Source organism: Dunckerocampus dactyliophorus, chromosome 15 (assembly GCF_027744805.1).
Source record: "Dunckerocampus dactyliophorus isolate RoL2022-P2 chromosome 15, RoL_Ddac_1.1, whole genome shotgun sequence".
Classification (NCBI taxonomy): domain Eukaryota; kingdom Metazoa; phylum Chordata; class Actinopteri; order Syngnathiformes; family Syngnathidae; genus Dunckerocampus; species Dunckerocampus dactyliophorus.
The window spans coordinates 368968-389480 of NC_072833.1; the positions used below are offsets into that span (position 1 = coordinate 368968).

At 45.5% G+C, this 20513-nt stretch overlaps 2 protein-coding genes and 2 non-coding genes across 9 annotated transcripts; all 4 read right to left on the reverse strand.

The window, feature by feature from the left end:
• Positions 1 to 211: 211 nt before the first annotated feature.
• Positions 212 to 5248, reverse strand: ttll1 (tubulin tyrosine ligase-like family, member 1). 5 transcript variants are annotated; one of them, XM_054753756.1, is made up of 10 exons: positions 4754 to 5248; positions 4390 to 4512; positions 4098 to 4306; positions 3846 to 4026; positions 3636 to 3773; positions 3455 to 3563; positions 3232 to 3375; positions 2460 to 2546; positions 1531 to 1694; positions 212 to 1175 (listed from the first exon to the last, which is right to left on the reverse strand). In XM_054753756.1, the coding sequence occupies exons 2-10, from the start codon at positions 4503 to 4505 to the stop codon at positions 1052 to 1054; spliced, it is 1272 nt and encodes a 423-aa protein (XP_054609731.1). In that variant the 5' UTR covers positions 4506 to 4512; positions 4754 to 5248; the 3' UTR covers positions 212 to 1051. The 5 variants fall into 5 exon arrangements, with proteins under 5 accessions (XP_054609731.1, XP_054609730.1, XP_054609732.1 ...); XM_054753755.1 differs by having other exon boundaries at positions 4390 to 4507; positions 4755 to 5247; XM_054753757.1 differs by having other exon boundaries at positions 4390 to 4490; positions 4759 to 5246.
• trnay-gua (transfer RNA tyrosine (anticodon GUA)) lies at positions 1320 to 1406 on the reverse strand. Its single transcript is given in 2 exon segments — positions 1320 to 1355; positions 1370 to 1406. It is a non-coding gene; the product is annotated as a tRNA-Tyr (tRNA).
• trnay-gua (transfer RNA tyrosine (anticodon GUA)) lies at positions 2024 to 2109 on the reverse strand. Its single transcript is given in 2 exon segments — positions 2024 to 2059; positions 2073 to 2109. It is a non-coding gene; the product is annotated as a tRNA-Tyr (tRNA).
• On the reverse strand, positions 4778 to 20502 carry mcat (malonyl CoA:ACP acyltransferase (mitochondrial)). Of its 2 annotated transcripts, XM_054753762.1 has the most exons (6): positions 19952 to 20502; positions 19760 to 19847; positions 19477 to 19694; positions 19280 to 19417; positions 7901 to 8074; positions 4778 to 4924 (listed from the first exon to the last, which is right to left on the reverse strand). In XM_054753762.1, exons 1-6 carry the CDS (start codon positions 20342 to 20344, stop codon positions 4850 to 4852), a joined length of 1086 nt encoding a protein of 361 aa, XP_054609737.1. In that variant the 5' UTR covers positions 20345 to 20502; the 3' UTR covers positions 4778 to 4849. The 2 variants fall into 2 exon arrangements, with proteins under 2 accessions (XP_054609737.1, XP_054609736.1); XM_054753761.1 differs by lacking the exon at positions 4778 to 4924 and having other exon boundaries at positions 7784 to 8074.
• Between the last annotated feature and the right edge of the window lie 11 nt (positions 20503 to 20513).

The window sequence follows — 20513 nt, forward strand, 5'->3', positions numbered from 1 at the left end:
CGTTTTTCAGTAAGTGTGTGAAACCTCGCAGCAAAGTTTAACAAGTGAGAGAATCATGGGCCACATTTTGATGCACCACTGCACCGTGGGTCGCATGTGACAATCTGGAGACAGATATTCGAATCCGGACATCTGCCGTTTGCAACCCGGCGACCTCCCACATCCCAAAAACATGCAGTTACATTACTTAGAGACTAAAAGTGGGTGAATGGGTGTTGGTCTACGCGTGTGGCACCCATGATGAACGGCTAGATAATAAATAACCACACCCATCATTACACTCTGAATTCACAAGTTGTTGTTTACACACTTTGAAGGGCCAACAGCAAAATTGATGTTTAAAAGGAAACGTGCACTTTTTAATTTTGCCCCTCATCCACAATCCTGACATGAACAAACACATCTCAATTTCTCTTTTCTGTGCCTTCTAAAGACATAAAAAAGAGGCAGCTAATTGATGTACATAAGGGGACACACTTATTCCACTTAGTTAAAAAAAATAACAGCAGCGCAGTGGCGTCAAGACATGTGTTCATGTCTCACATAGGGACTGTGGATGGTGGGCAAAATTCCAAGTAAAAGTGCACTTTCCTTTAAAATCGTGGGTTTTTTTTGTACAAGTAATGAAACCAAGTTGACAGATACGTTACTAGTGACACAACATGTATTATTTCATTAAATATCTTCTTTATTTTAATATTATTTTAAGGACATCCACTCCCAAGTTGATCCAACTTACAAAAAAAGTGAGATATCCATTGATGCTTCTTGGTGACTTTTTGTCCCTAAGTTTTCTTGACATTTATTTATTTTGCTGTTATTTTATGGACTTACAAAAAAAAAGAAAATGCAAAAATGGCAACCAAGTCATAATAGTATGTATAGAGTATCCAGGAGCGGAGTTCAGAATGTAGAAAGGTAGTGTCCGTCCATTGAGGCACAATCCCACAGCAATGCTGACAAATACAAAAGGCAACACTCCGGACAAAAATGTTATTTCCGCAACAGGTATCTGTGAGACAGATACAGAGTCAGAGTCAGTAGTCTTGCCTCACTTCCAGGTGGCTGCAGTGGGGCGGATGCCTGTGTTGCCCTTGGAGCCCTTCGAGCCCAGCGACTGACCCGAGCGGCTCCGCAGGTCGGCGCTCTCACTCTGGGCCTGCTCCTCGTCATACCTGCCAACAGCAGGGGTTAAATAATTGACCTCCGACATAACACTGCTTTGGAGGGGAAAATGAGTGTTATTTTGGGCAATTTAATCCACATTATTACAGTATTTAGAGCATGTCAGAGTTGTTTAACAGTAATAATAAAAACACTCCTTCGAGCCGGACTTGAACCAGCGACCTAAGGATTCCCACATAATTCCCTACAGTCCTCCGCTCTACTAACTGAGCTAACGAAGGTTTCACGCCTAACCAGGCAACTTATCATTAGGACCGGGTTCAAGCAAGTTCTGAATGCTTGTATCCAGATATGTGGCGCCCTCCAGTGGTACGTGTACCGAATGTCATGTTGACGATGACTCACAGAACTTGATAGTTGCCCAGGGCGTCCCGCGGTGGGCTGCGATTCCAGCGGTAGTCAGGCATCTCCCCGTTGGGCGTGACGACGTTGAGCGTGTCGTTGATGAGGTTGTACTTGAGGATGCGGTCGTTGGCGGTGCTGGAGGTCAACGAGGGGGACGCGTTCACCTGGCGAGCAAAACACAATCACAGGAGACACTTGCGTTTCAATAGCAGGTCAAATTTCCATATTTGACATTCAATAAAGCACACAGTGTAGCCTCAGAGAATTTCCATTTGTTAAAGACACGCCTTCAGCACATAAAAAGCACGTGTTCAAACATGGTACAGGGATATGTCTTGGAAGCATTTAACGGAAGTCACTGTGCAAGCATGGTCGCTATCTATGTTCTCTGCTCTATGTGTAGGGGGAAACTGGTGTTATTTTGGCAATTTAATCTACATTATTACAGTATTTAGAGCATGTCAAAGTTTTTTTTAACAGTACTAAAAAATACTCCTCCGAGCCGGATTTGAACCAGCGACCTAAGGATATCAGCATTTCCACTACAGTCCTCCGCTCTACCAACTGAGCTATCGAAGGTGACATACATTTGCTGACCGTTTGACCATTACTTTCAGAGATTCTACTATGTCATCACAACGTCTAGTTATTCCATGATGCTTGAATAGCAGTATAAACGCGATGTAAAACGTCAAATACGATAGTTCAGATTAGCACAGCTAGGCTAAACCAGGCCAAGGCGTCGCTTAGCCTACCTTATTTTATCTTGCTATGCTACTCCGGTATTAGCGTTTTCGGGTCCCAAAACAAACATGGCGCAGATGCGCGCAAGCCGCGATGTTATCATACATACAATGCGTTTTTGGTATTACTACCACATATCTATGATTAATATTACAATTATTCTTTGAACCTCTGATCCGACCCACCTCGATGAGCCATGGCTTCAGCTTGTCGTCAATAATGATGTCGTAACCGTAACATTCGAAGCAATGTTTGTCATTGTTCATCACGGACTGGAAAAAGAGACAAAAAAGAGGGGGACATTTAAAAAACAGTACATCTAAAAACATTAGAAAATAATGAGAGTGAAATATTCAAGCCTTGCAATTTTGATGATTATGCTTTACAGATAATGAAAACACAAAATTGACTGTCTCACAATAGTTTAATATTTCATGAGATCAATTTTAAAAATGAATATTTTAAACAGGGTTCTGAAAAGTATGTTCATTTGTACAATTACTTGGGTGGGTAGCCACGCATTTGTGACTCTGTAAAGTGTTTGTGTTGGGATGCTATAGACTGTGACCAGGGAATCCTTTGATCATCTTTATTATGTGTGTGTGTGGCGTTTGTGCTGGGGGGGATAAAAAAATAAATACGGCTGGGGGAAAAAAAGTGCCTGAACTTTGAAAAAGCAGGTGAGAAGCACAACTGAAATCAAGAGAGAACGTGTTAATTTGAAAAGTGGATTTGGTTTTCAAACCAAGGTTCTACTATAGATAATATATGGGTCTCACTTTCTGAAATGAGAAAAAACATTGAAGGTCTTCATGATATTGACATGTGCATAGCCATGCAGCACCACTGTGAAAGACCCTCGTTGTGCCATTTAAAGATGCTTCATGATGAAGCCCAGTGGCTACAAGTGAGCATTGTCCATGAGAAAGAGTGTGTGGTGTGTTCATGCGCACTTACGGCCACAGCCTTCAAGGACTGCACCACAATCCAGTGGATCTGATCAAAGAGGCGACCGGTCACCTCCTTTCCTCTGGTGCTCTCCAAGTAGAGACGCAGGTTGCTGACGGTCCACTTGCCGCCGTGGATGTGGTTGTAGTCGTCCTGCACGGAGGAGGAGGAGGAGGACAGCGGTCCGGTCTAACGGCGTGTTTAGTAAAATGCCGCGTGCGGGCTGACTTACGCCGTGTTTTTGGATGGCCACGTTTGTGAGATGCACAAACATGTTGTCCAGCTCGCTCGTACTCGGCGTGTACTTCACCGTGCAGAACCTGCAGAACCCCAGCTTGTACCTAAGGGTTTGACAGGAGTAAATGATTTTACTGCAGCGCGCTGTTGCGGTCCGACGGTTAACGGTGTCTCACATGTAGCATTTGAGCGGCCGATATGTGGTGACGAGGACATAGAGACGCAGGTCGAACTTCTTTCCCCCGATGAGGAGAGGATTGTCAATGTAAAGGGAGATGACGTAGGCCTCCTTGCCACTAGAGGCCGCCATGAACCTGGAGACACACAGTTATGTGATCCCGTGACGACACTCGTAAAACATGCCAGCTTGAGGGGGGAGATCTTACGAGGACGTGCGGCTGTCCCGAGACCACTTTTTGATCTGCGATAGCTTGTTGATAAGGAAGATGCCCTTTCCCTGCGCCTTCCCACAGGGCTTCATGATCCAGGTGCTGCATGGGTTCTTGCGGAACTCCTCCACAAATAGATTGTAGTCCGCAGGGAGCATGAACGTCACCGGGACAAAATCTGTGCACAGACATACAAACGACAGGCCATGCGGGCATCCATCATGTATGGACACTCATCCTTGCCAGTACCTAAATGGACGTATTTCCCGTTCTCGTCTTTCTCCGCTAGCGGGCTCCCTTCCTTTTCCAGCTCTTTGCGGTACCGCTTGATGTTCTTGATCATCAGGTCCTTCCTGGTCAGCTCGTAGTGGTTGGGGAAGTGGTTGACCATCTGCTCGTCGGTCAGGCGGTAGCCCGTGTCCACGCTGAAGACGTTCCGGATGGTTTGGATGCTCATCCTGCAGGCGCACACGCGGGACTCGGGAAGTTACGACACATTTCAACGGCGAGGTTGCTGCCATTTATGCAATCATCAACATACCAGTAAAAATTCCAGTCTTCATTTTCTGTCACTTGAACCCAGTCCCTCTTCTCGAAGTTGTTGATGAGCACTGACTTCTCAATGTCTGTCACCCACTTCACCTTGCCCGCCATCATGCCTCCCCCAGGGGGGACAACACGAAATACCATGAATATATATGCACTCACGATTATGAGACACACCTACAAGCAGTGGCAGAGCAGTGGACACCCTTGGTTACTCTCTGGCCACCCCGCTGGCCTTCTCGACATTTCAGATATCAACTTATTGCCACCCCCATGTGAGTAATGCTCTCACCTTGGCCACCCCAATGAAATATTTCCGGCTCCGCCACTGCCTACAAGCAAGCATTATGCATGTATTACCTACAGATTGAAGTGTGCAAACAGCCAGTCATCAGTGTAGGCTAGCAGGATGCTGCATCCTCCCAGCAGGCTGGACCTCGCCCTTCCCCTGCCCGTCACTGGTGCACCATCATCGGCCTTGTCACCTGCTCAGCTCTCGGCAAAGTGACGGGGGTAGTTCGGCATTGCTCCTGTTAGAGGAAAAGGGCCCCCATGTTAGCTTAGGTATAGCATGCCAAGCTGCAATTTATCGATCTCGCAGTCATGCGGAGGATAGACCGACTGAATAAACTGCTCTTCACAATAAAAGTCTGTGTTGTTGACCGAAACTATACATGGTTCACAATCCCGATTGAAATTGTTGTTAGATTTAAGCATCTAAAACAGTTCCACTGTTTCTCCGGTGGAATGTTTTCACAAAACCTAGCAACAGAGGCACATTGTTCATGAGCACTACCCCACTTCCACCAACAGGGAGAAGTATATCACCGCCCATTTCAACAGGGTTAATATGGTGTTTTAAACAATACCCAAAAGCAACCGACTCGAGATTAAACTATGAATTGTTTTCTGAGACTTTTAGAATTTGTTTTATGTGGTTGTTGTCTTTTAAAACCGTCCGAAATACGTATAGTTGTAGACTTCCGGTGCTTTTAGCACGAGAGCCTAGCAGTATCTCACTCTGCCAGCAGAGAGCAGTACACCGCCGTCTATTTCAACTGGAAAAACTGTACAATGTAGTCTTTCGTGTACGGATTTAAGATAACTACTCCAAGATTAACGTATGAATGAGTTTAATCATTTGTTTTTATTCATTTGTTGTTCTACGCAGGCCTCTGAAATGCAAGATCATTATAGACATTTTTCATATTTTTAGACAGCGAGGGAGTAGCAGTATCATACTGTTACCAGCAGAGAGCAGTGTTTTACAATGAGGGGTGAACTTAACTATTATGTGTTACATTCAGTATTAGCTACAAAAGATACCTGAAAAAAAATATGAAACTATATTTTTTTTAAAGTGGGAATTTTGTTGGTGTCTTTTATATTTTTTATATTTCTCTTTTAAGGACACTTCAATGAAAAAATTATATATACAATTGGTAGTAAAATAAGTCATGCACAAACCGATGCTCCCTCCGCCCCCTACCCGGGCAGGTCAAGGCGTGGGCAAACTGGTTGGTGGCAGTTACCTGAGAGCAACAAGATTAAAGGACGCTGCTGTGAGTTACAAGGAAAAATACATTCAAATATGGTTTCTCTTTTCTGTATTGGCGTCATATTGTCATGATGTTTATTACAGGGCGGCGTCTGCTTTAATCTACTGGCTAGGTAAGCTGTTTTTCACACAATACGTGCACCAGTTTTCATGTTTGGAGATATGCGGTCACGTTTTATTTTAAAAACATTATTTTTTAAGATAAGCAGGGAATGTATGCCTATAACATCGTGTGGATGCTGACCTATTCCATGCCAACAGGGTGTGTGATTTGTCAAATGACCTTTGTGTGCATTGAGCCAGACAGGCGATGACTTCATGTCTTTGTTATGACAATAAGCATTTCAATCGTTCCGATCACACAATGAGGGATGATTACCACAAAGACCTGTACAACATAAATAGCAGTTTGGCACTAAAAGGCATAAGAACACAAACATTGAGGATTTTTCCAGCAGTTTAGTTGATTTGAGAAACGGAAATGGGGGATTTGCATGGCCGGGAGCGTGTGGGCTGTGTGATATTGTACCTGATTAAAAAACGTGTTCTCATGTGCAAACTAACCAAAAGTGTTTGAACAAAAAAAGAAAGGCACATGTTAACGAGACAACAGATGATGTCACCTCAAGACCTGGACGAGCCTGTTCAACTTAGCCTGGTCACATGACCCCCGCTTTCTGTTTACACAGCCTGTTTGTGAACGTTAGGAGTCACGCACGCGCACACGTGCTCCTTTGCATACCAGCTTGTGCGTCTGTCCTCGCAGTAAACAACATGGTGGAGCAAACGCGAGAGCCCAGACACGCCACCCCGCCTCCCCAGGCTGGACCTGGCGGTGACGAGGACACGCAGGGGGACCTGTTGGATGGCACACTCAGGTACCCGCCCAACACTCACAACTAAAACACTATGGGGAAGTGGGCCCCCCCCCAGTGAGCAAAGCAAGGTCCATAAAGGGCGTGGTGGGTTGAGTGTGGTGTGGAGGAACACCTTTTGGGGTTGAACACGAGGAGTGAGGCAAGAAAGTCCCAAAGGCATCATTGTTGTTCCTCCTCCAGGACCCCGAGCAGGTCGGTGTGGACCCTGGGTCGCCAGTTGGCCGTCATCGGGGACCAGCTGGACCGAGAGCGGGCCCCCAGACATCCAAACGGGTCACCTGCGCGTGGGTAAGCTTGCGGCTTTTAAGTCCGACTTGAATGAAACAAGTTAATCAGGAGTGCATCTGTCCCACAGGGATGCGCATGGACTTCTGTGGGGGCTCCAGGGTTTGTGCGGTGCAGTGAAGGCCTGCACAGCGAGCAGCGCCTCCAAAGCATGCTGGGTAAACCGCAGGACAGACTCAGCGTACTATGATGCATTTAGGCACTGTCAATCGGGGTCATTTTTCCCCCCACAGGCGACCCACTGTTGCACCGACGGAGCTTTTCTGACAGCAGCGCTTCTGGTTCTCGTGCATCTTTGCTGCAGTGGAAAGCCAAACAATCCATAAGCAGGTCTTTTGGACATTTTGGGGGCTAAAAAGGGGCTTTCTGATTACCTTGCCCTATCGAATGCGGAACGACTCCACAAGTGAGTGTGAACGCTGAGAGATGCTGTCAAATGTAAAAAAAAAAAGAAAAAAAAAAAAAGAGGATTTTAGAGGAAGTTACTGCCCCCTAGTGGACGCGATCAGCATCTGCGTGAATGCTACCAATACTCAGCATCAAAAAATGTTGACTGTTGCTGGCCTGCAGTCTTTTCTAACATAAAAAGGGAGCTGGAATTCCTCTTTGCTTGTTTTCCACACATAATAAAAATGTCTTTACTGAAACTTGTCTCTTTATTTCATAAAAAAATGTCAGTCACAACTCGCATCCGGCGCAGTGACGTCCACGTGCGTGTACGCGGCGGCGTAGGCCTTGCGGTTGCACTTGTGCAGCGTGGCGCCGAGCTGCCGGCCGGGCCCCACCTCGTAGGTGTGCGGGAAGTTTTCACCCCGCCCCCGCTCGTAGAGCTCGTGCAACGTCTGCTCCCACTTGACTGGCGCCACCAGCTGCTTGACCAGCTGCCGCCGCACGTGGCCGTCGCTCGTGTAGCGCTTGCCGTCCACGTTGGAGTACACGTTGATCTCGGGGCGCCGCACCTGCAAAGAAAGGTGAGGGTTAAGAGACACGCCTGCTGCCAATCAAACGAAACTTTTGGGTCTGAAAAGCTGAAGTGAAATGATTAAACGCTTAAATGAACATTAGTATTTAATATAAAATAATTAAATCAGATCAAAGTGAATTACATGAAATAAAAAATACAACACAAGATTCTACTAAAAAAAAGGCAAATCAATTAAAATATAAGGAGATCAGTGACTGTAAAGTAGTGGTAGGCCATAGTGTAGCCAAACAGCATAGGATGGTGGTGTGGAGGATGACTCTGGTGGTGAGGAAGATGAAGAGGACAAAGACAGAGCAGAGGACAAAATGGTGGAAGCTGAAAAAGGAAGAGTGTTGCAGGACTTTTAGGAAGGAGTTAAGACAGGCTCTGAGTGGTCAGGAGGTGCTTCCAGATGACTGGACAACTCCAGCTAATGTGATCAGGGAGACAGGCAGGAGAGTACTTGGTGTGGCATTGTTGTGGAATAATAAGAGGCACAACACAACTTGTATGCAGTTGAGGGAAAAGGGACACCCCGTTTATTCCGTTCACCCTTAAATAGACCCAGTGAACAATAACAATGACGTGGATTACCAAACCTCATCCTTCCTTGGCCCTGTTGGCAGGACATTTTGAAATCACATAACATCTGGAACATATCTTGTATAACTTCGGTCACGATGACCTCCCCCTCAGTCACGTAGGCCTGAGTTCAACTGTCTTTCACAGAACAAAAGGTACTCTGGAGTTCACAGGACAAGAATCATTTTACAATATATTCCCCCCTTTTGGGGGTCCCAAACCCCCAAAACAAATAATAATGTCTCTTAGACCCGTCATTTCACCGTCTTCATTTTCCGAAAGAAGTTCAAAGATTAAGTTCGTGGGGATTTTGATGCATGCTTGTCCTGAAGAATGGGCACGGGGAAGTGGGGAACGTGTTATGGGCAGTGATTCGGTGTGTGGCAAGGTCGGGAGAAATGTTTCTGCTCATATCATCACCGCCCAGAGGATTATTGTGCCTCTGTAAGAATGGTGTAAGCCATCTTCAGTCCCTTCTTCGATCATCCGCCGATGATCAGCACGATGTCATCTGGAGGGACCCTTTGTGATGAGGGGCTTCTTTTGCCGAAACGAGGTGGTGACTTGGCACGTCACATGTTGGAGGAGGGCGCTCATCTCACCCCTTCCTCATAGCCTGCCTCCTGGATGGATGTCCTCCCGCACGATCTGGCTCCCTCGATTACAGCCCTCAGGAATGACTCGTCTCGGCTGGCGTGGTCCTCATGGATGGCTCGTCTCAGCTGGAGGGTCCCCTTGGTTGGTATAGCTCGGTGCAGTGGTTTAAATGGTACCACGTCGTGCTCCCTTCCACTTGGACAGCCGTCGGTGTTGCTCGCACCACCTTATAGGGTCCCTCTCGTCTTGGCTCGTGCCACTTTCGCCTGTACACCTTGATGTACACCTGATCGCCTGGCACCACCAGGCCGTCTGACACCTCCGTGGACTCAGGAGCCCTGCTTTTCTCCTGCACATAGATAGCTCTATGTATGGCAGTTAACTGTTTTATATAATCTTTCAGTTCATTTTGCAACTGCTCAAGTGGGGGCCCTTTATAAGGCCCTCTCAAATGTGGTGCTGGCATGGGTCGACCCGTAAGCATTTCATGCGGTGTTAGATGTGTCATTCTGTTAGTCTGCATGCGATAACTCATGAGTGCAAGTGGTAGTGCATCCACCCAATTTAACTTTGTGCTAGCACAAATTTTATTGAGTTTGGCTTTAAGTGTCCCATTTACTCTCTCTACCATTCCCTGGGACTGAGGATGATAGACACACCCCAACCTTTGTCTTATTCGCAACTGTTGTAAGATTCCTTTGGCTACTTTTTGCACGAACGCCGGACCGTTGTCCGAACTTATTTCTGATGGTATTCCAAACCGCGGAATTACTTCTCTTAACAGGAATTTAACAACAGTTTCTGAACTCTGATCTTTAGACGGCATCGCTTCAACCCAACGACTAAATCGGTCAATAACTACTAACATGTACCTCTTTCCATGCACCGATTTAATCATGTCTACATAGTCTAGCACAAGATGTTTGAATGGTCCTTCTGGAACTGGTATGTGTCCAATGGGTGTAGTTATGCCTTTTCTGACATTGTTCTGTGCACAAACTTCACATTGTCCCAAGACTTCATCTATCATTGACTGTAAATATGGTGACCAATATCCTTGCTGTTTTATCTTCCTTACAACTTCCCCCTTTGCACAGTGATCTGGACTGTGCACATCTGATATTAGCACTGTAAGTAATGAGACTGGCGCAACAAGCAGTCCTTCATGTGATCTCCACAGACCTTTTTCATCTTTTGAAGCTCCTCTCTGCTGCCACAAACTGTGCTCACTTAGCCCTGCATTTTGTTGCATCAACACAATGTCATCTGGCGTAGCGACTGGTTCTATTGACACCAATGGAGCCAAAACAGTCACCTGGCTTTTAGAAGCCAATTTTGCTGCTTCATCTGCTGCATGGTTTCCCTGCACAACATCTTCATTTCCTTTCCTGTGTGCCTGACACTTGATAACAGCAAGCCTTGTCGGTTGCATCATCGCCGAAATAAGATCAACTATCTGTTTTTGGTGGTGTATTGGTGAACCATCACTTTTTTTATAACCACGTTGCTTCCACACTGCCCCAAACAAATGACACACTCCATGTGCATACGCCGAATCCGTATACACATTTGCTGTCTTTCCTTTGGCCATTCTGCACGCTTCAGTCAAAGCCTTCAACTCAGCTAATTGTGCAGAGCATGGTTGTATACAACTCTCAGCCTTTATTGTCACAAAATCACTTCCTTCCTGTTTGATAACCGCAAACCCTGCATGGCTGCCAAGGTGATCTCTGTAACACGATCCATCCACAAAGTATGTCACTTCTGCATTTAACAAAGGTGTAGACTCCAAATCTGGTCTTAACTTCGTGTACTTCATTGCCTCTGGCACACACTCATGAGGCTCACCTTCAAAACTGAATGGCATTGTGTCTGCAGGATTTACCGTTGCACACCTTTTAATGGTGACATCTGGATACGTCAACAGTGGCAAGTACTGCAAACATCGAGCCTGCGTTATCACAAACCTATTTTGGTGGATCAGCTCAGAAATTTTATGATGCGTGTATATTGTCACTGGATGTCCCATTGTGATTGTTGATGCCTTCTCATACGCATAATGAACGGCAGCCAACCCTTGATAACATGGTGGCCAACCCTGGACCACATTGTCCAGCTTCGTGCTGTAGTATGCAAGGGGTTGCTTCCTTCGACCACTACAGGTTTCTTGCATCAACACTGCAGATGCATACATGTTATGTCTATTTGACACGTACAAAAAGAACGGTTTGCCATAGTCTGGTGTTGCCAACGCCGGAGCTGTTTGCATTTCCTGTTTGATTGTTTCAAACGTAATTCTGGACTCATTGGTCCATTTCAGCGGTGACCTCAATGTCTGAGTCTCACCCTCCTTCATTATTCCTCTCAATGGTGCAGTTTTGACAGCATAGTCCACTATCCAGTTTGAGCTGAAACCAGTCATGCCTAGAAAAGTCATCATCTGTCCCACTGTAAGAGGGAGTGGCACTTTGCTCACTCCCTCCAACTGAGAGGGTGCCACTGAGATTGTTCCGTGTGATATAACTCTTCCCAGATACTCGACCTGGGGCTGGCAATATTGTAACTTTGCCTGGGAGGTCTTATGCCCCCCCTCAGCCAACTTCTGAAGTAATTTAATTGAGTCTCTGTGGCAGTCCTCGAGTGTCGGTGCGCATATTAACAGATCGTCAACGTACTGTAACAGGGTGCTATTGAGTTGCAACCCTTCAAGGTCCTCTCTTAACACCTGATTAAACACATGTGGACTATGTTTGAACCCCTGTGGCATTCGAGTATAGCAATATTGTTTTCCTCGATATGTGAACGCAAACAACGGTTGAGAGTCTTCGTGTAACGGAACACTAAAATATGCTGAGCACAAGTCTATTACTGTGAAAAACTTAGCTTCAGGTGGAACATTTGTCAAGAGAGTATGCGGATTTGGTACTTCCACTGGACTATCCTGGACGATCTCATTCACTGCTCGCAAATCATGTACCAGCCGGTACTTGGATTTGTCTGCTTTCTTCACAGGTAGTATTGGCGTATTACAAAAACTGTGTGTCTCAATTAATACTCCCGCTTTCAGAAGCCCTTCAATAGTTTGGCTTATACCTTTCTCTGCCTCTAATTTCAGAGGGTACTGTGCGCGTCTTGGCGTCTGGCGACACAAAAATTAGTGGATTTTCAGTCGCATTCCAAGTTATTTTGGACGCATTTTTCATCATTGGCCCCAAATCCTTTGACGCAAAATTTTCGTTAACCAACAAGGTTATGTGTGGTGCCGAATTGGGCACGTTATACCATTGTGCCAGGAAAGGATTTGACTCAACGTTAAACGCTGCACCCTCTTGCCCAATTGTGATATACTCTGTTGTCAATGACACCGTCAGGCCTTCAGTTTGTGTTTCCCACTTTTCTTCAAAGATTTTGCTACATGATGGATCAAAATAGACTGTGCAATGGTATTCAGACCGTGGTTTTGACGCTTTTGGAATTTGAGCACAGATGTACTTTTCCCACTTTTGGAAAGCCTGGAGCACTGGTTCTGATATATCTCCTAACCAGTATACTTTTGCACGTGCTGTCTGAACATTCATTTGGAACTTTTCCTTCACTCTATCTACTTTCACTCCCTCAGGCGTACAAGAAATGTTTACATTCAGCTTGCATAGAGCATCTCTTCCTAGTAAATTTACTGGTGTCTGCTCAGATACCAGAACTGGCAATGTCGTTGTTTCGCCCTCCATTGTTAGCTGAACTGGAGCCGTCATAGGTATTGTTTGAAGCTTTCCCGAGAATCCTACTGTTTTGACAAATTTGTCAGACATGGGGAGGTGTGAGGCGTAACTTGGACCTACACAAGTGTAGGTTGCTCCAGTATCGACCAACATTGGTATTTGTTTTCCTTCGATTTGAACTTGAACTACTGGTTCTTTTTTAGTTATAGATGTTACTATTGGCAGCTGACCTTCCCCTGCAGGATTCTCTGGGCACCCCTAATAACCATAATTTGGACCTCCCCACGGGTTGACTGGACCCAAATATGGCTGTTCTGAATTTGGACCTTGGCTCAATGGTTGTTGAGGTTGTTGATCTCCATAGCCTCCTTTGACCCAATTAGGCGCCGGCCATGGATTGGTTGGACAGTTCTGTCGATTGTGTCCTTGCTGTCCACATCCCCAACAGACTTTGGGAAGTACTTGCGGAGGGGTAGCTTGTTGTTGCGACCTCCTTCTTGATCCATCTTTTCGGCCCATCTGATATTGCCTTCCCCTTTGCGACGCTTGATTTGTTCTTGGTTGAGCATATACATTGATGACAGGTGGCGCTTGAACTGGTGGTACTGTTGTTGGCACTGGAGCTGGAGGTGGAGCTGGAGATGGCATTACGGGTGCCTCCACACTTGGCTTTGCATCCCCGACTAAGGCTTGAGCTTTCTTTTTGTTCTTGCTTGACAGTTCCCCAAGTTGCAACTGGGCAACCTTTCTTTGAACTTCTTGGTCTTGCTCTTTCAGCCGTTGTTCATCTCGTCTGTATTTTTCAATAGCATGTATCACATGCTCACAGAACTCCCTGTGTGACTTTGACGTCAGTCCCACAACATCCTCCAGTCTACTTTTTACTGGAGTTGGCATGGCTTCAACCACTGCTGTTCTGAATAGTGTGGTCATCAGTGGGCTATTTCCAACTTCTTCCTCAGTCTCTTGCTTCCACCGTTTGAGCTGACGGCTGATATACTCGGCAGGGTTCTCCGTTTCCGTAAGTGGCTGTCCCTTCAGGGCCTTGGGATCAATCTTGATCGGATACTCCCTTCGCAGTGTCCCCCACAAGTCTCTGCGATAAGGATTGAACTCAATACCATCCGCTTCAGGATTTTGCATCCATCGATGGCCACTTAGATATAGCACATTTTCCATTGTTGGTATCCCCAACACTCGTGCCCACACAGCCTTGATATCTCCAAGCGCCAGTATTTTACCCACTGTTTCTTCTTCAAACGCCCTTATCCATTTGCTGGCCCCCTCATGGATACCAGGCAGCCTGGCGATCAACCCCTCAAGATCAAGTGTTTGCCAAGGAATATACTGTCCCTGTGTTCCTTTTATTAATATTGGCAATTGATGAGCCGGATCGGTATACCTCTCTGGAGGGTGTATGCCAGGCCTGTATCTGAGATCATACTTTCTGTTTTCCTTGCCATTTGCAGCAAAGGTAAGACTTCCCCCTAAGACTTCTCTTTCTTCTGCCTCTTGGACTCCCTCTGGATAGCTTACTCTTCTTTTTACTGGTATAGCACTACTTACTCTTTCTACTGCTCCTTTTTTCCTCTCTTCCTGTTTTTCTTCTGTAGCCTTATTTTGTACATATTTTTCATTAACATCATCTATCTCATCCTCAAGTTCTTGAATTATAGTCCTTTCCTTTTGTCTTTCTAAGTCCGAGTGCTCCAGGTTCAGCCAATATGAGTGTCCATCCTTTCTTGTCATCTCTTTAAGCGCTTGATCTTTTTCAGCATAACAATCCAGTACTTGTGACTTTTTTGGTTTTGCACCCTTCCTGCCTTTTTCAGCCTTCCAACTGGTGAAATAGGATCTTGTTTGTTGTCATCAAAATCAACATCTCCTGCAACTTCGACAGTTCCCGTAATAAAAGGATAAAGGCCAGACGGAGCCACTGCAGCGAACTGACTATTACCCTGCATGTTTTTGTCCATATTTCTGTTTTTTATTTTAAATCCATCGTCGCCTTTAGCTCTAAACAGTTCACGATTCTTTTTCATTGTTTTTCGGAACATTTCACCTTCCTTTCTGAACAACTGTATAATTTCCAATTCCTTTTCTCTTTTCTGTTGTCTTTTGTTACTTTTATCTTTGGGTTTATAGTCCTTTATTCGGACTTCCATGTCATCACACAAACTCACATCAAATGTTCCACCTTCAGGCCAACTTGGATTTAAGCTTTTAGTGCGTTTTGTCCACTTTTTAGAGACCTTCTCGATGTCATCCTTCCTTTTTGGGTATTTTAACCCTAAAATCGTTGTCGAAGGAATAGCCATTTTGAGTATTTCAACTTTCAAGACAGAAATTAAAATAAATGTTATTGTTTGTTCTGTCACAAAAATAAGTTATTTTGCAAAAGTATCTTAAACTCAGACTGCAATTTTATCACAATGTTATTTGATGAGTATTGTCTTTATTCACTTTCAAAATTAAGTCTTTATACACTAGCACACCACATTAAAATGTTTTAAACTTAAACACCAACATGGCACTTTCCATAAATGCTGTACAGTTCAGAACCACAGCTTGCAGAAACTCTCCAATCTCATAACACAAAAAAAACTCGTCCACTGGCTGACTTGTTCTTCAAACACTCAGAGGGAGGGCTGTAGCCACTCCCCTTGTGTCCCCTCGCTCAACACCTCCTTCAGTTATTCACTTCACATCCGGTCACTGGCAGAACCACACAGCTTGACAAGATTCACTAAGTTCAAAGTTATACAAAACAAAGTCTCAAAAGACTTATCACACAGCAAATTGCACACAATTTTCTTCTCAATTCAACCACTGCAATTCTGTCCTTTCAGCTAGTTCATATCCCCCACTACAGAGCAGACAACGTTATGACGCACTTTGAATTTCTCTGGGACCACACCCAAGATAGCCTCACTCCAGTGCAACCCACAACAAATTAACATTGGCACAAATAACACAACTAGGCAAGATGCACTACACTCAATAACAGCCAAATGCAGCACCTCCAGCAACAGACACAAAGATGACACACAAACTGCTTTCACTTCAACTATGTGTAAGGTTGACCTTTTTGTTGTTCCAGAAGAGATCATTCAAACAAAGGATGAATCTATGAACATTTCTCACAATACGTTTTTAACCGCACTTCTCACTTGCGTGTGTGGCAATTTTCAGCTATTTACACTGGCTAACGTTACTGTCTTGCGACTAAGATGATTAATCTTATAGTTATTTTCTTTTGAGGGTTACAAAGCACAGTTTGTCCTCAGCTGACCTTCGTTCACACACTCACTCACTCAAGACAGTGAAAAAACACACACAAAAAAAAACAACGCTGAACGCTTTACAGAAGAGGTGAGACAGTCAGCCACACACACACACACACACACTTGAAGTACTGTATATGCCAATTGGATTTTAGAATTTTAGTTACATACAACAAATAACAAAATTTTAGTGCACTTCAAACCAAACACACAAGTTAAGCAATCCAAATGATTGCTTCACGCCTTAATCTCCTCCAGTTGTTATAGTTTAGGTATGCATTAATATACTCATGACTGACCTTGTCCGGCTGACTAGGACTGCAAGACTGTTCTAGAGTTACATCACAAAGTAGACAATAAGAACTACTTTATTGTAATTCCGCATGTGTAATTTGAGTATGCTTCTCTACTTGTTAGACGTGATTTGCTTCACGCATATTATATAGGCGCAGCCTTTGCTCTGTAGTTGGTCACCTCCTTTGCGCGTTCGGAGGGTCGTAACCACACAGACTTAGCGCGCAGTGAACGAACTCTGCGTTGTATAGGGTACCTCGCTCTACCAATTGCAGTCGGCCTTATATTTAGCCCTTAATTTTTCCTCCATGAATGAACTCCCGGACTAAGAGTTGCTGCAGCATAAATTGTCGACCTCACACACACACACAAAGCCGGCACGAGCCTGTACTCTTTTCCTTTACTCAACACTTCTAAAGTACGCCAATCATGCTGTAACACAGCTGGACTCGAGTCATTTTAGTAAAACACACAAAAAGTTTTTCCCACTCTAAAGTGAGGGCCACATTTTGTGTGAGTGTTCCCCACCCCCAATCTGCAGTTGTTATTACAAGGTAATGCACTAACAACAGGCTCTCTTATTTGGAGAAATTTTTAACATTAATGCTCATTAGTTACCCCCATTACTGCACCACACTGTCAAACCAAATGGTAAGAAATCTTACCTGTTTTTACGGCCGTTGGTTTGCAATATGGTGCAGGTCAGAAGGCCACGAGCATCAACGTCTTTCCTTCCAATCCTGTTCGTGACGCCAAATGTTGTGGAATAATAAGAGGCACAACACAACTTGTATGCAGTTGAGGGAAAAGGGACACCCCGTTTATTCCGTTCACCCTTAAATAGACCCAGTGAACAATAACAATGACGTGGATTACCAAACCTCATCCTTCCTTGGCCCTGTTGGCAGGACATTTTGAAATCACATAACATCTGGAACATATCTTGTATAACTTCGGTCACGATGACCTCCCCCTCAGTCACGTAGGCCTGAGTTCAACTGTCTTTCACAGAACAAAAGGTACTCTGGAGTTCACAGGACAAGAATCATTTTACAATAGCATCTGGAAGGAAAGTAGACAAGGAGACTTGGTGGTGGAATGAGGAGGTACAGGAGTGTATACAGAGAAGAGGTTAGCTAAGAAGAAGTGGGACACTGAGAGGACTAAGGAGAGTAGACAGGAGTACAGGGAGATGCAGCGTAAGGTGAAAGTAGAGGTAGCAAAGGCCAAACAAGACACTTATGATGACTTGTATGCTAGGTTGGATAGTAAGGAGGGAGAGACTGATCTATACAGGTTGGCAAGACAGAGAGACAGAGATGGGAAGGACGTGCAGCAGGTTAGGGTGATTAAGGACAGGGATGGAAGTCTATTGACAAGTGCCAGTAGTGTGATGGGAAGATGGAAAGAATACTTTGAAGAGCTGATTAACGTGGAAAATGAGAGAGAACAAAGACTAGAAGAGGTGACTTTTGTGGACCAGGAAGTAGCAAAGATCAGTCAGGATGAAGTGAGGAGGGCATTGAAGAGGATGAAGAGTGGAAAGGCCGTCGGTCCTGATGATATGCCTGTAGAGGTTTGGAAGTGTCTAGGAGAGGTGGCAGTAGAGTTTCTGACTGGGTTGTTCAACAGGATCTTAGATCATGAAATGATGCCTGAGGAATGGAGGAGAAGTGTGCTGGTGCCCATTTCTAAGAACAAGGGAGATGTGCAGAGCTGTGGCAACTACAGAGGAATAAAGCTGATGAGCCATACAATGAAGTTATGGGAAAGAGTAGTTGAAGCTAGACTAAGGGCACAAGTGAGCATTTGTGAGCAGCAGGATGGTTTCATGCCAAAAAAGAGTACTACAGACGCAGTATTTGCTTTGAGGATGTTGATAGAGAAGTACAGAGAAGGTCAGACGGAGCTGCATTGTGTTTTTGTAGATGTGGAGAAAGCTTATGACAGGGTGCCCAGAGAGGAACTGTGGTATTGTATGAGGAAGCCTGGAGTGGCAGAGAAGTATGTTAGAGCGGTGCAGGACATGTATGAGGACTGGAAGACAGTGGTGAGGTGTGCTGTAGGTGTGACAGAGAAGTTCAAGGTGGAGGTTGTACGGGTGGAGAAAAGTGTCAGGTGTGATGTGTGATAGAAGAGTTTCAGCTAAAATGAAAGGAAAGCTGTACAAAACTGTGGTGTTGTTTGGTCTAGAGACAGTGTCCATGAGGAAAAGACAGGAGACAGAGCTGGAGGTAGAAGAGATGAAGATGCTGAGGTTCTCTCTGGGAGTGACCAGGAAGGATAGGATCAGGAATGAGTACATCAGAGGGACAGCACACGTTAGAGGTTTTGGAGATAAAGTCAGAGAGGCCAGACTGAGATGGTTTGGACATGTCCAGAGGAGAGATAGGGAATATATCGGTAGAAGGATGCTGAGTTTGGAACTGCCAGGCAGGAGGCCTAAGACCAAAGAGGAGGTTTATGGATGTAGTGAAGGAGGACATGGAGGTAGTTGGTGTGAGAGAAGAGGATGCAGAAGACAGGGTTAGGTGGAGGCAATTGATTCGCTGTGGCGATCCCTAAAGGGAAAAGCCCAAAGGAGAAGAAGAAGAAGAAAACTGCAACGCAGATTAGCGCGAGAAAATGAAAAATGAAATGAAAAAATACAAAATAAATAGATAATAATATTTAAAGTCCGTCCCAGATTAGTGGAACGAAGCGGAAGGGAACATTTCCTCTCACCTCCAGCTGTCTGAGAACATCCCTGAGGGGATCTGCGGCCGACTTCATGAGCTCGGTGTGGAACGCCCCACCCACTGGCAGCAGTTTGGTCCTCACAAACTGAAGAGTTCTGGAGTTCCGCTGCAGGAAATCCAGCCCCTGACGGAAAGTATAAGGAGCTTTTAGTCCATAAATGTACGAGGTGAAGATGCTCCCACCTGCTGGTGCCCGGCGATGACCCTGCCGTCGGGGAAAAGGTAGTTAGCCACGGTGCAGATGGGCTCCTCCACGCCCAAAGCCTTGCAGTGCTCTCTGGCCTGCAGGCAGGCGTACTTATAATGGGCCTGAGGTTTGCCCACCACTGACAGCATCCCGCTGGGGACCAGCTCGGAAGCTCTCTGCATGGCCTCTGCACGCACCTTCACCGCATACAGAGCTGGAAACACAGCCAAGCAAGGCATAAATAGCAACACTCCGGGAAAAAGAGTGTTTGTTGTTTACCTTCTGCAAAAGTCATGGCTCCGGAGAAGACCAATGCAGCAAACTCTCCCACACTGAAACCAGCAGCCGCGACACACGTCTCAATGGCCTGGAATGATGAAAAGAACATCTAAACACACATTTATCCCAACAACACGAACAGGACCATGTGCATGCACTGTTGACACGCATATGATTGCAATCATGTCCTACTTTTGGGTTTTCCTGGTTCAGCCTCTCCACAGCAGCCAAGGAGGTGACGAACACAGCCGGCTGGCAGTGAACCGTCTTCATCAGCTCCTCCTCGGGTCCCTCCAGGCACAGAGACAGCAGGTCGTAGCCCAACACCTTCTGAGCCACCTTAAACATTTCTTCAACGTTGGGGTACCTCAACAGTCCGCGTCCCATGCCCACAAACTGGCTGCCCTGGCCGGGGAAGAGGAACACGGAGCAGCCCCTGGGGTCCTTCCAGGGTCTTTGGCGTTCAGTCTCGGTGGGGACACTTGGTGAGCCATTCCCTGGTGTCGGCTGGTCGGTGGACAGCGACCTGCACCGGGATAGAAGCGGTCTGACCTTTGTCGCATTAAAGACCAATGACGCCGACATTTAGCTCAAACGTCACCTGAAGCTGTTCTTACTATAACAAATGTATAATTACTTGATGAAATACTACATTTGGTTTGAAAATTACATAGTTACTGCGTCGGCGTGGCGTGTTACGGAGGCTACCATGTTTAAATTCGTCAACCAGTTGCATTACAATGATTACTTCCGG

Bases quoted from the DNA above. Each gene is read 5' to 3' on its own strand.
- ttll1 (XM_054753754.1), bottom strand. From the start codon at position 4,786: ATGACTGGCTGTTTGCACACTTCAATCT. The intron at 4,307-4,389 runs GTATGTTGATGA...GTGCGCCTGCAG, and splicing joins GAAGACTGGAATTTTTACTG to GATGAGCATCCAAACCATCC. The intron at 4,027-4,097 runs GTACTGGCAAGG...GTCTGTGCACAG, and splicing joins CGGGAAATACGTCCATTTAG to ATTTTGTCCCGGTGACGTTC.
- mcat (XM_054753761.1), bottom strand. From the start codon at position 20,344: ATGTCGGCGTCATTGGTCTTTAATGCGACAAAGGTCAGACCGCTTCTA. The intron at 19,848-19,951 runs GTAGGACATGAT...TCATCATTCCAG, and splicing joins TGAACCAGGAAAACCCAAAA to GCCATTGAGACGTGTGTCGC. The intron at 19,695-19,759 runs GTAAACAACAAA...CTGTGTTTCCAG, and splicing joins AGCCATGACTTTTGCAGAAG to CTCTGTATGCGGTGAAGGTG.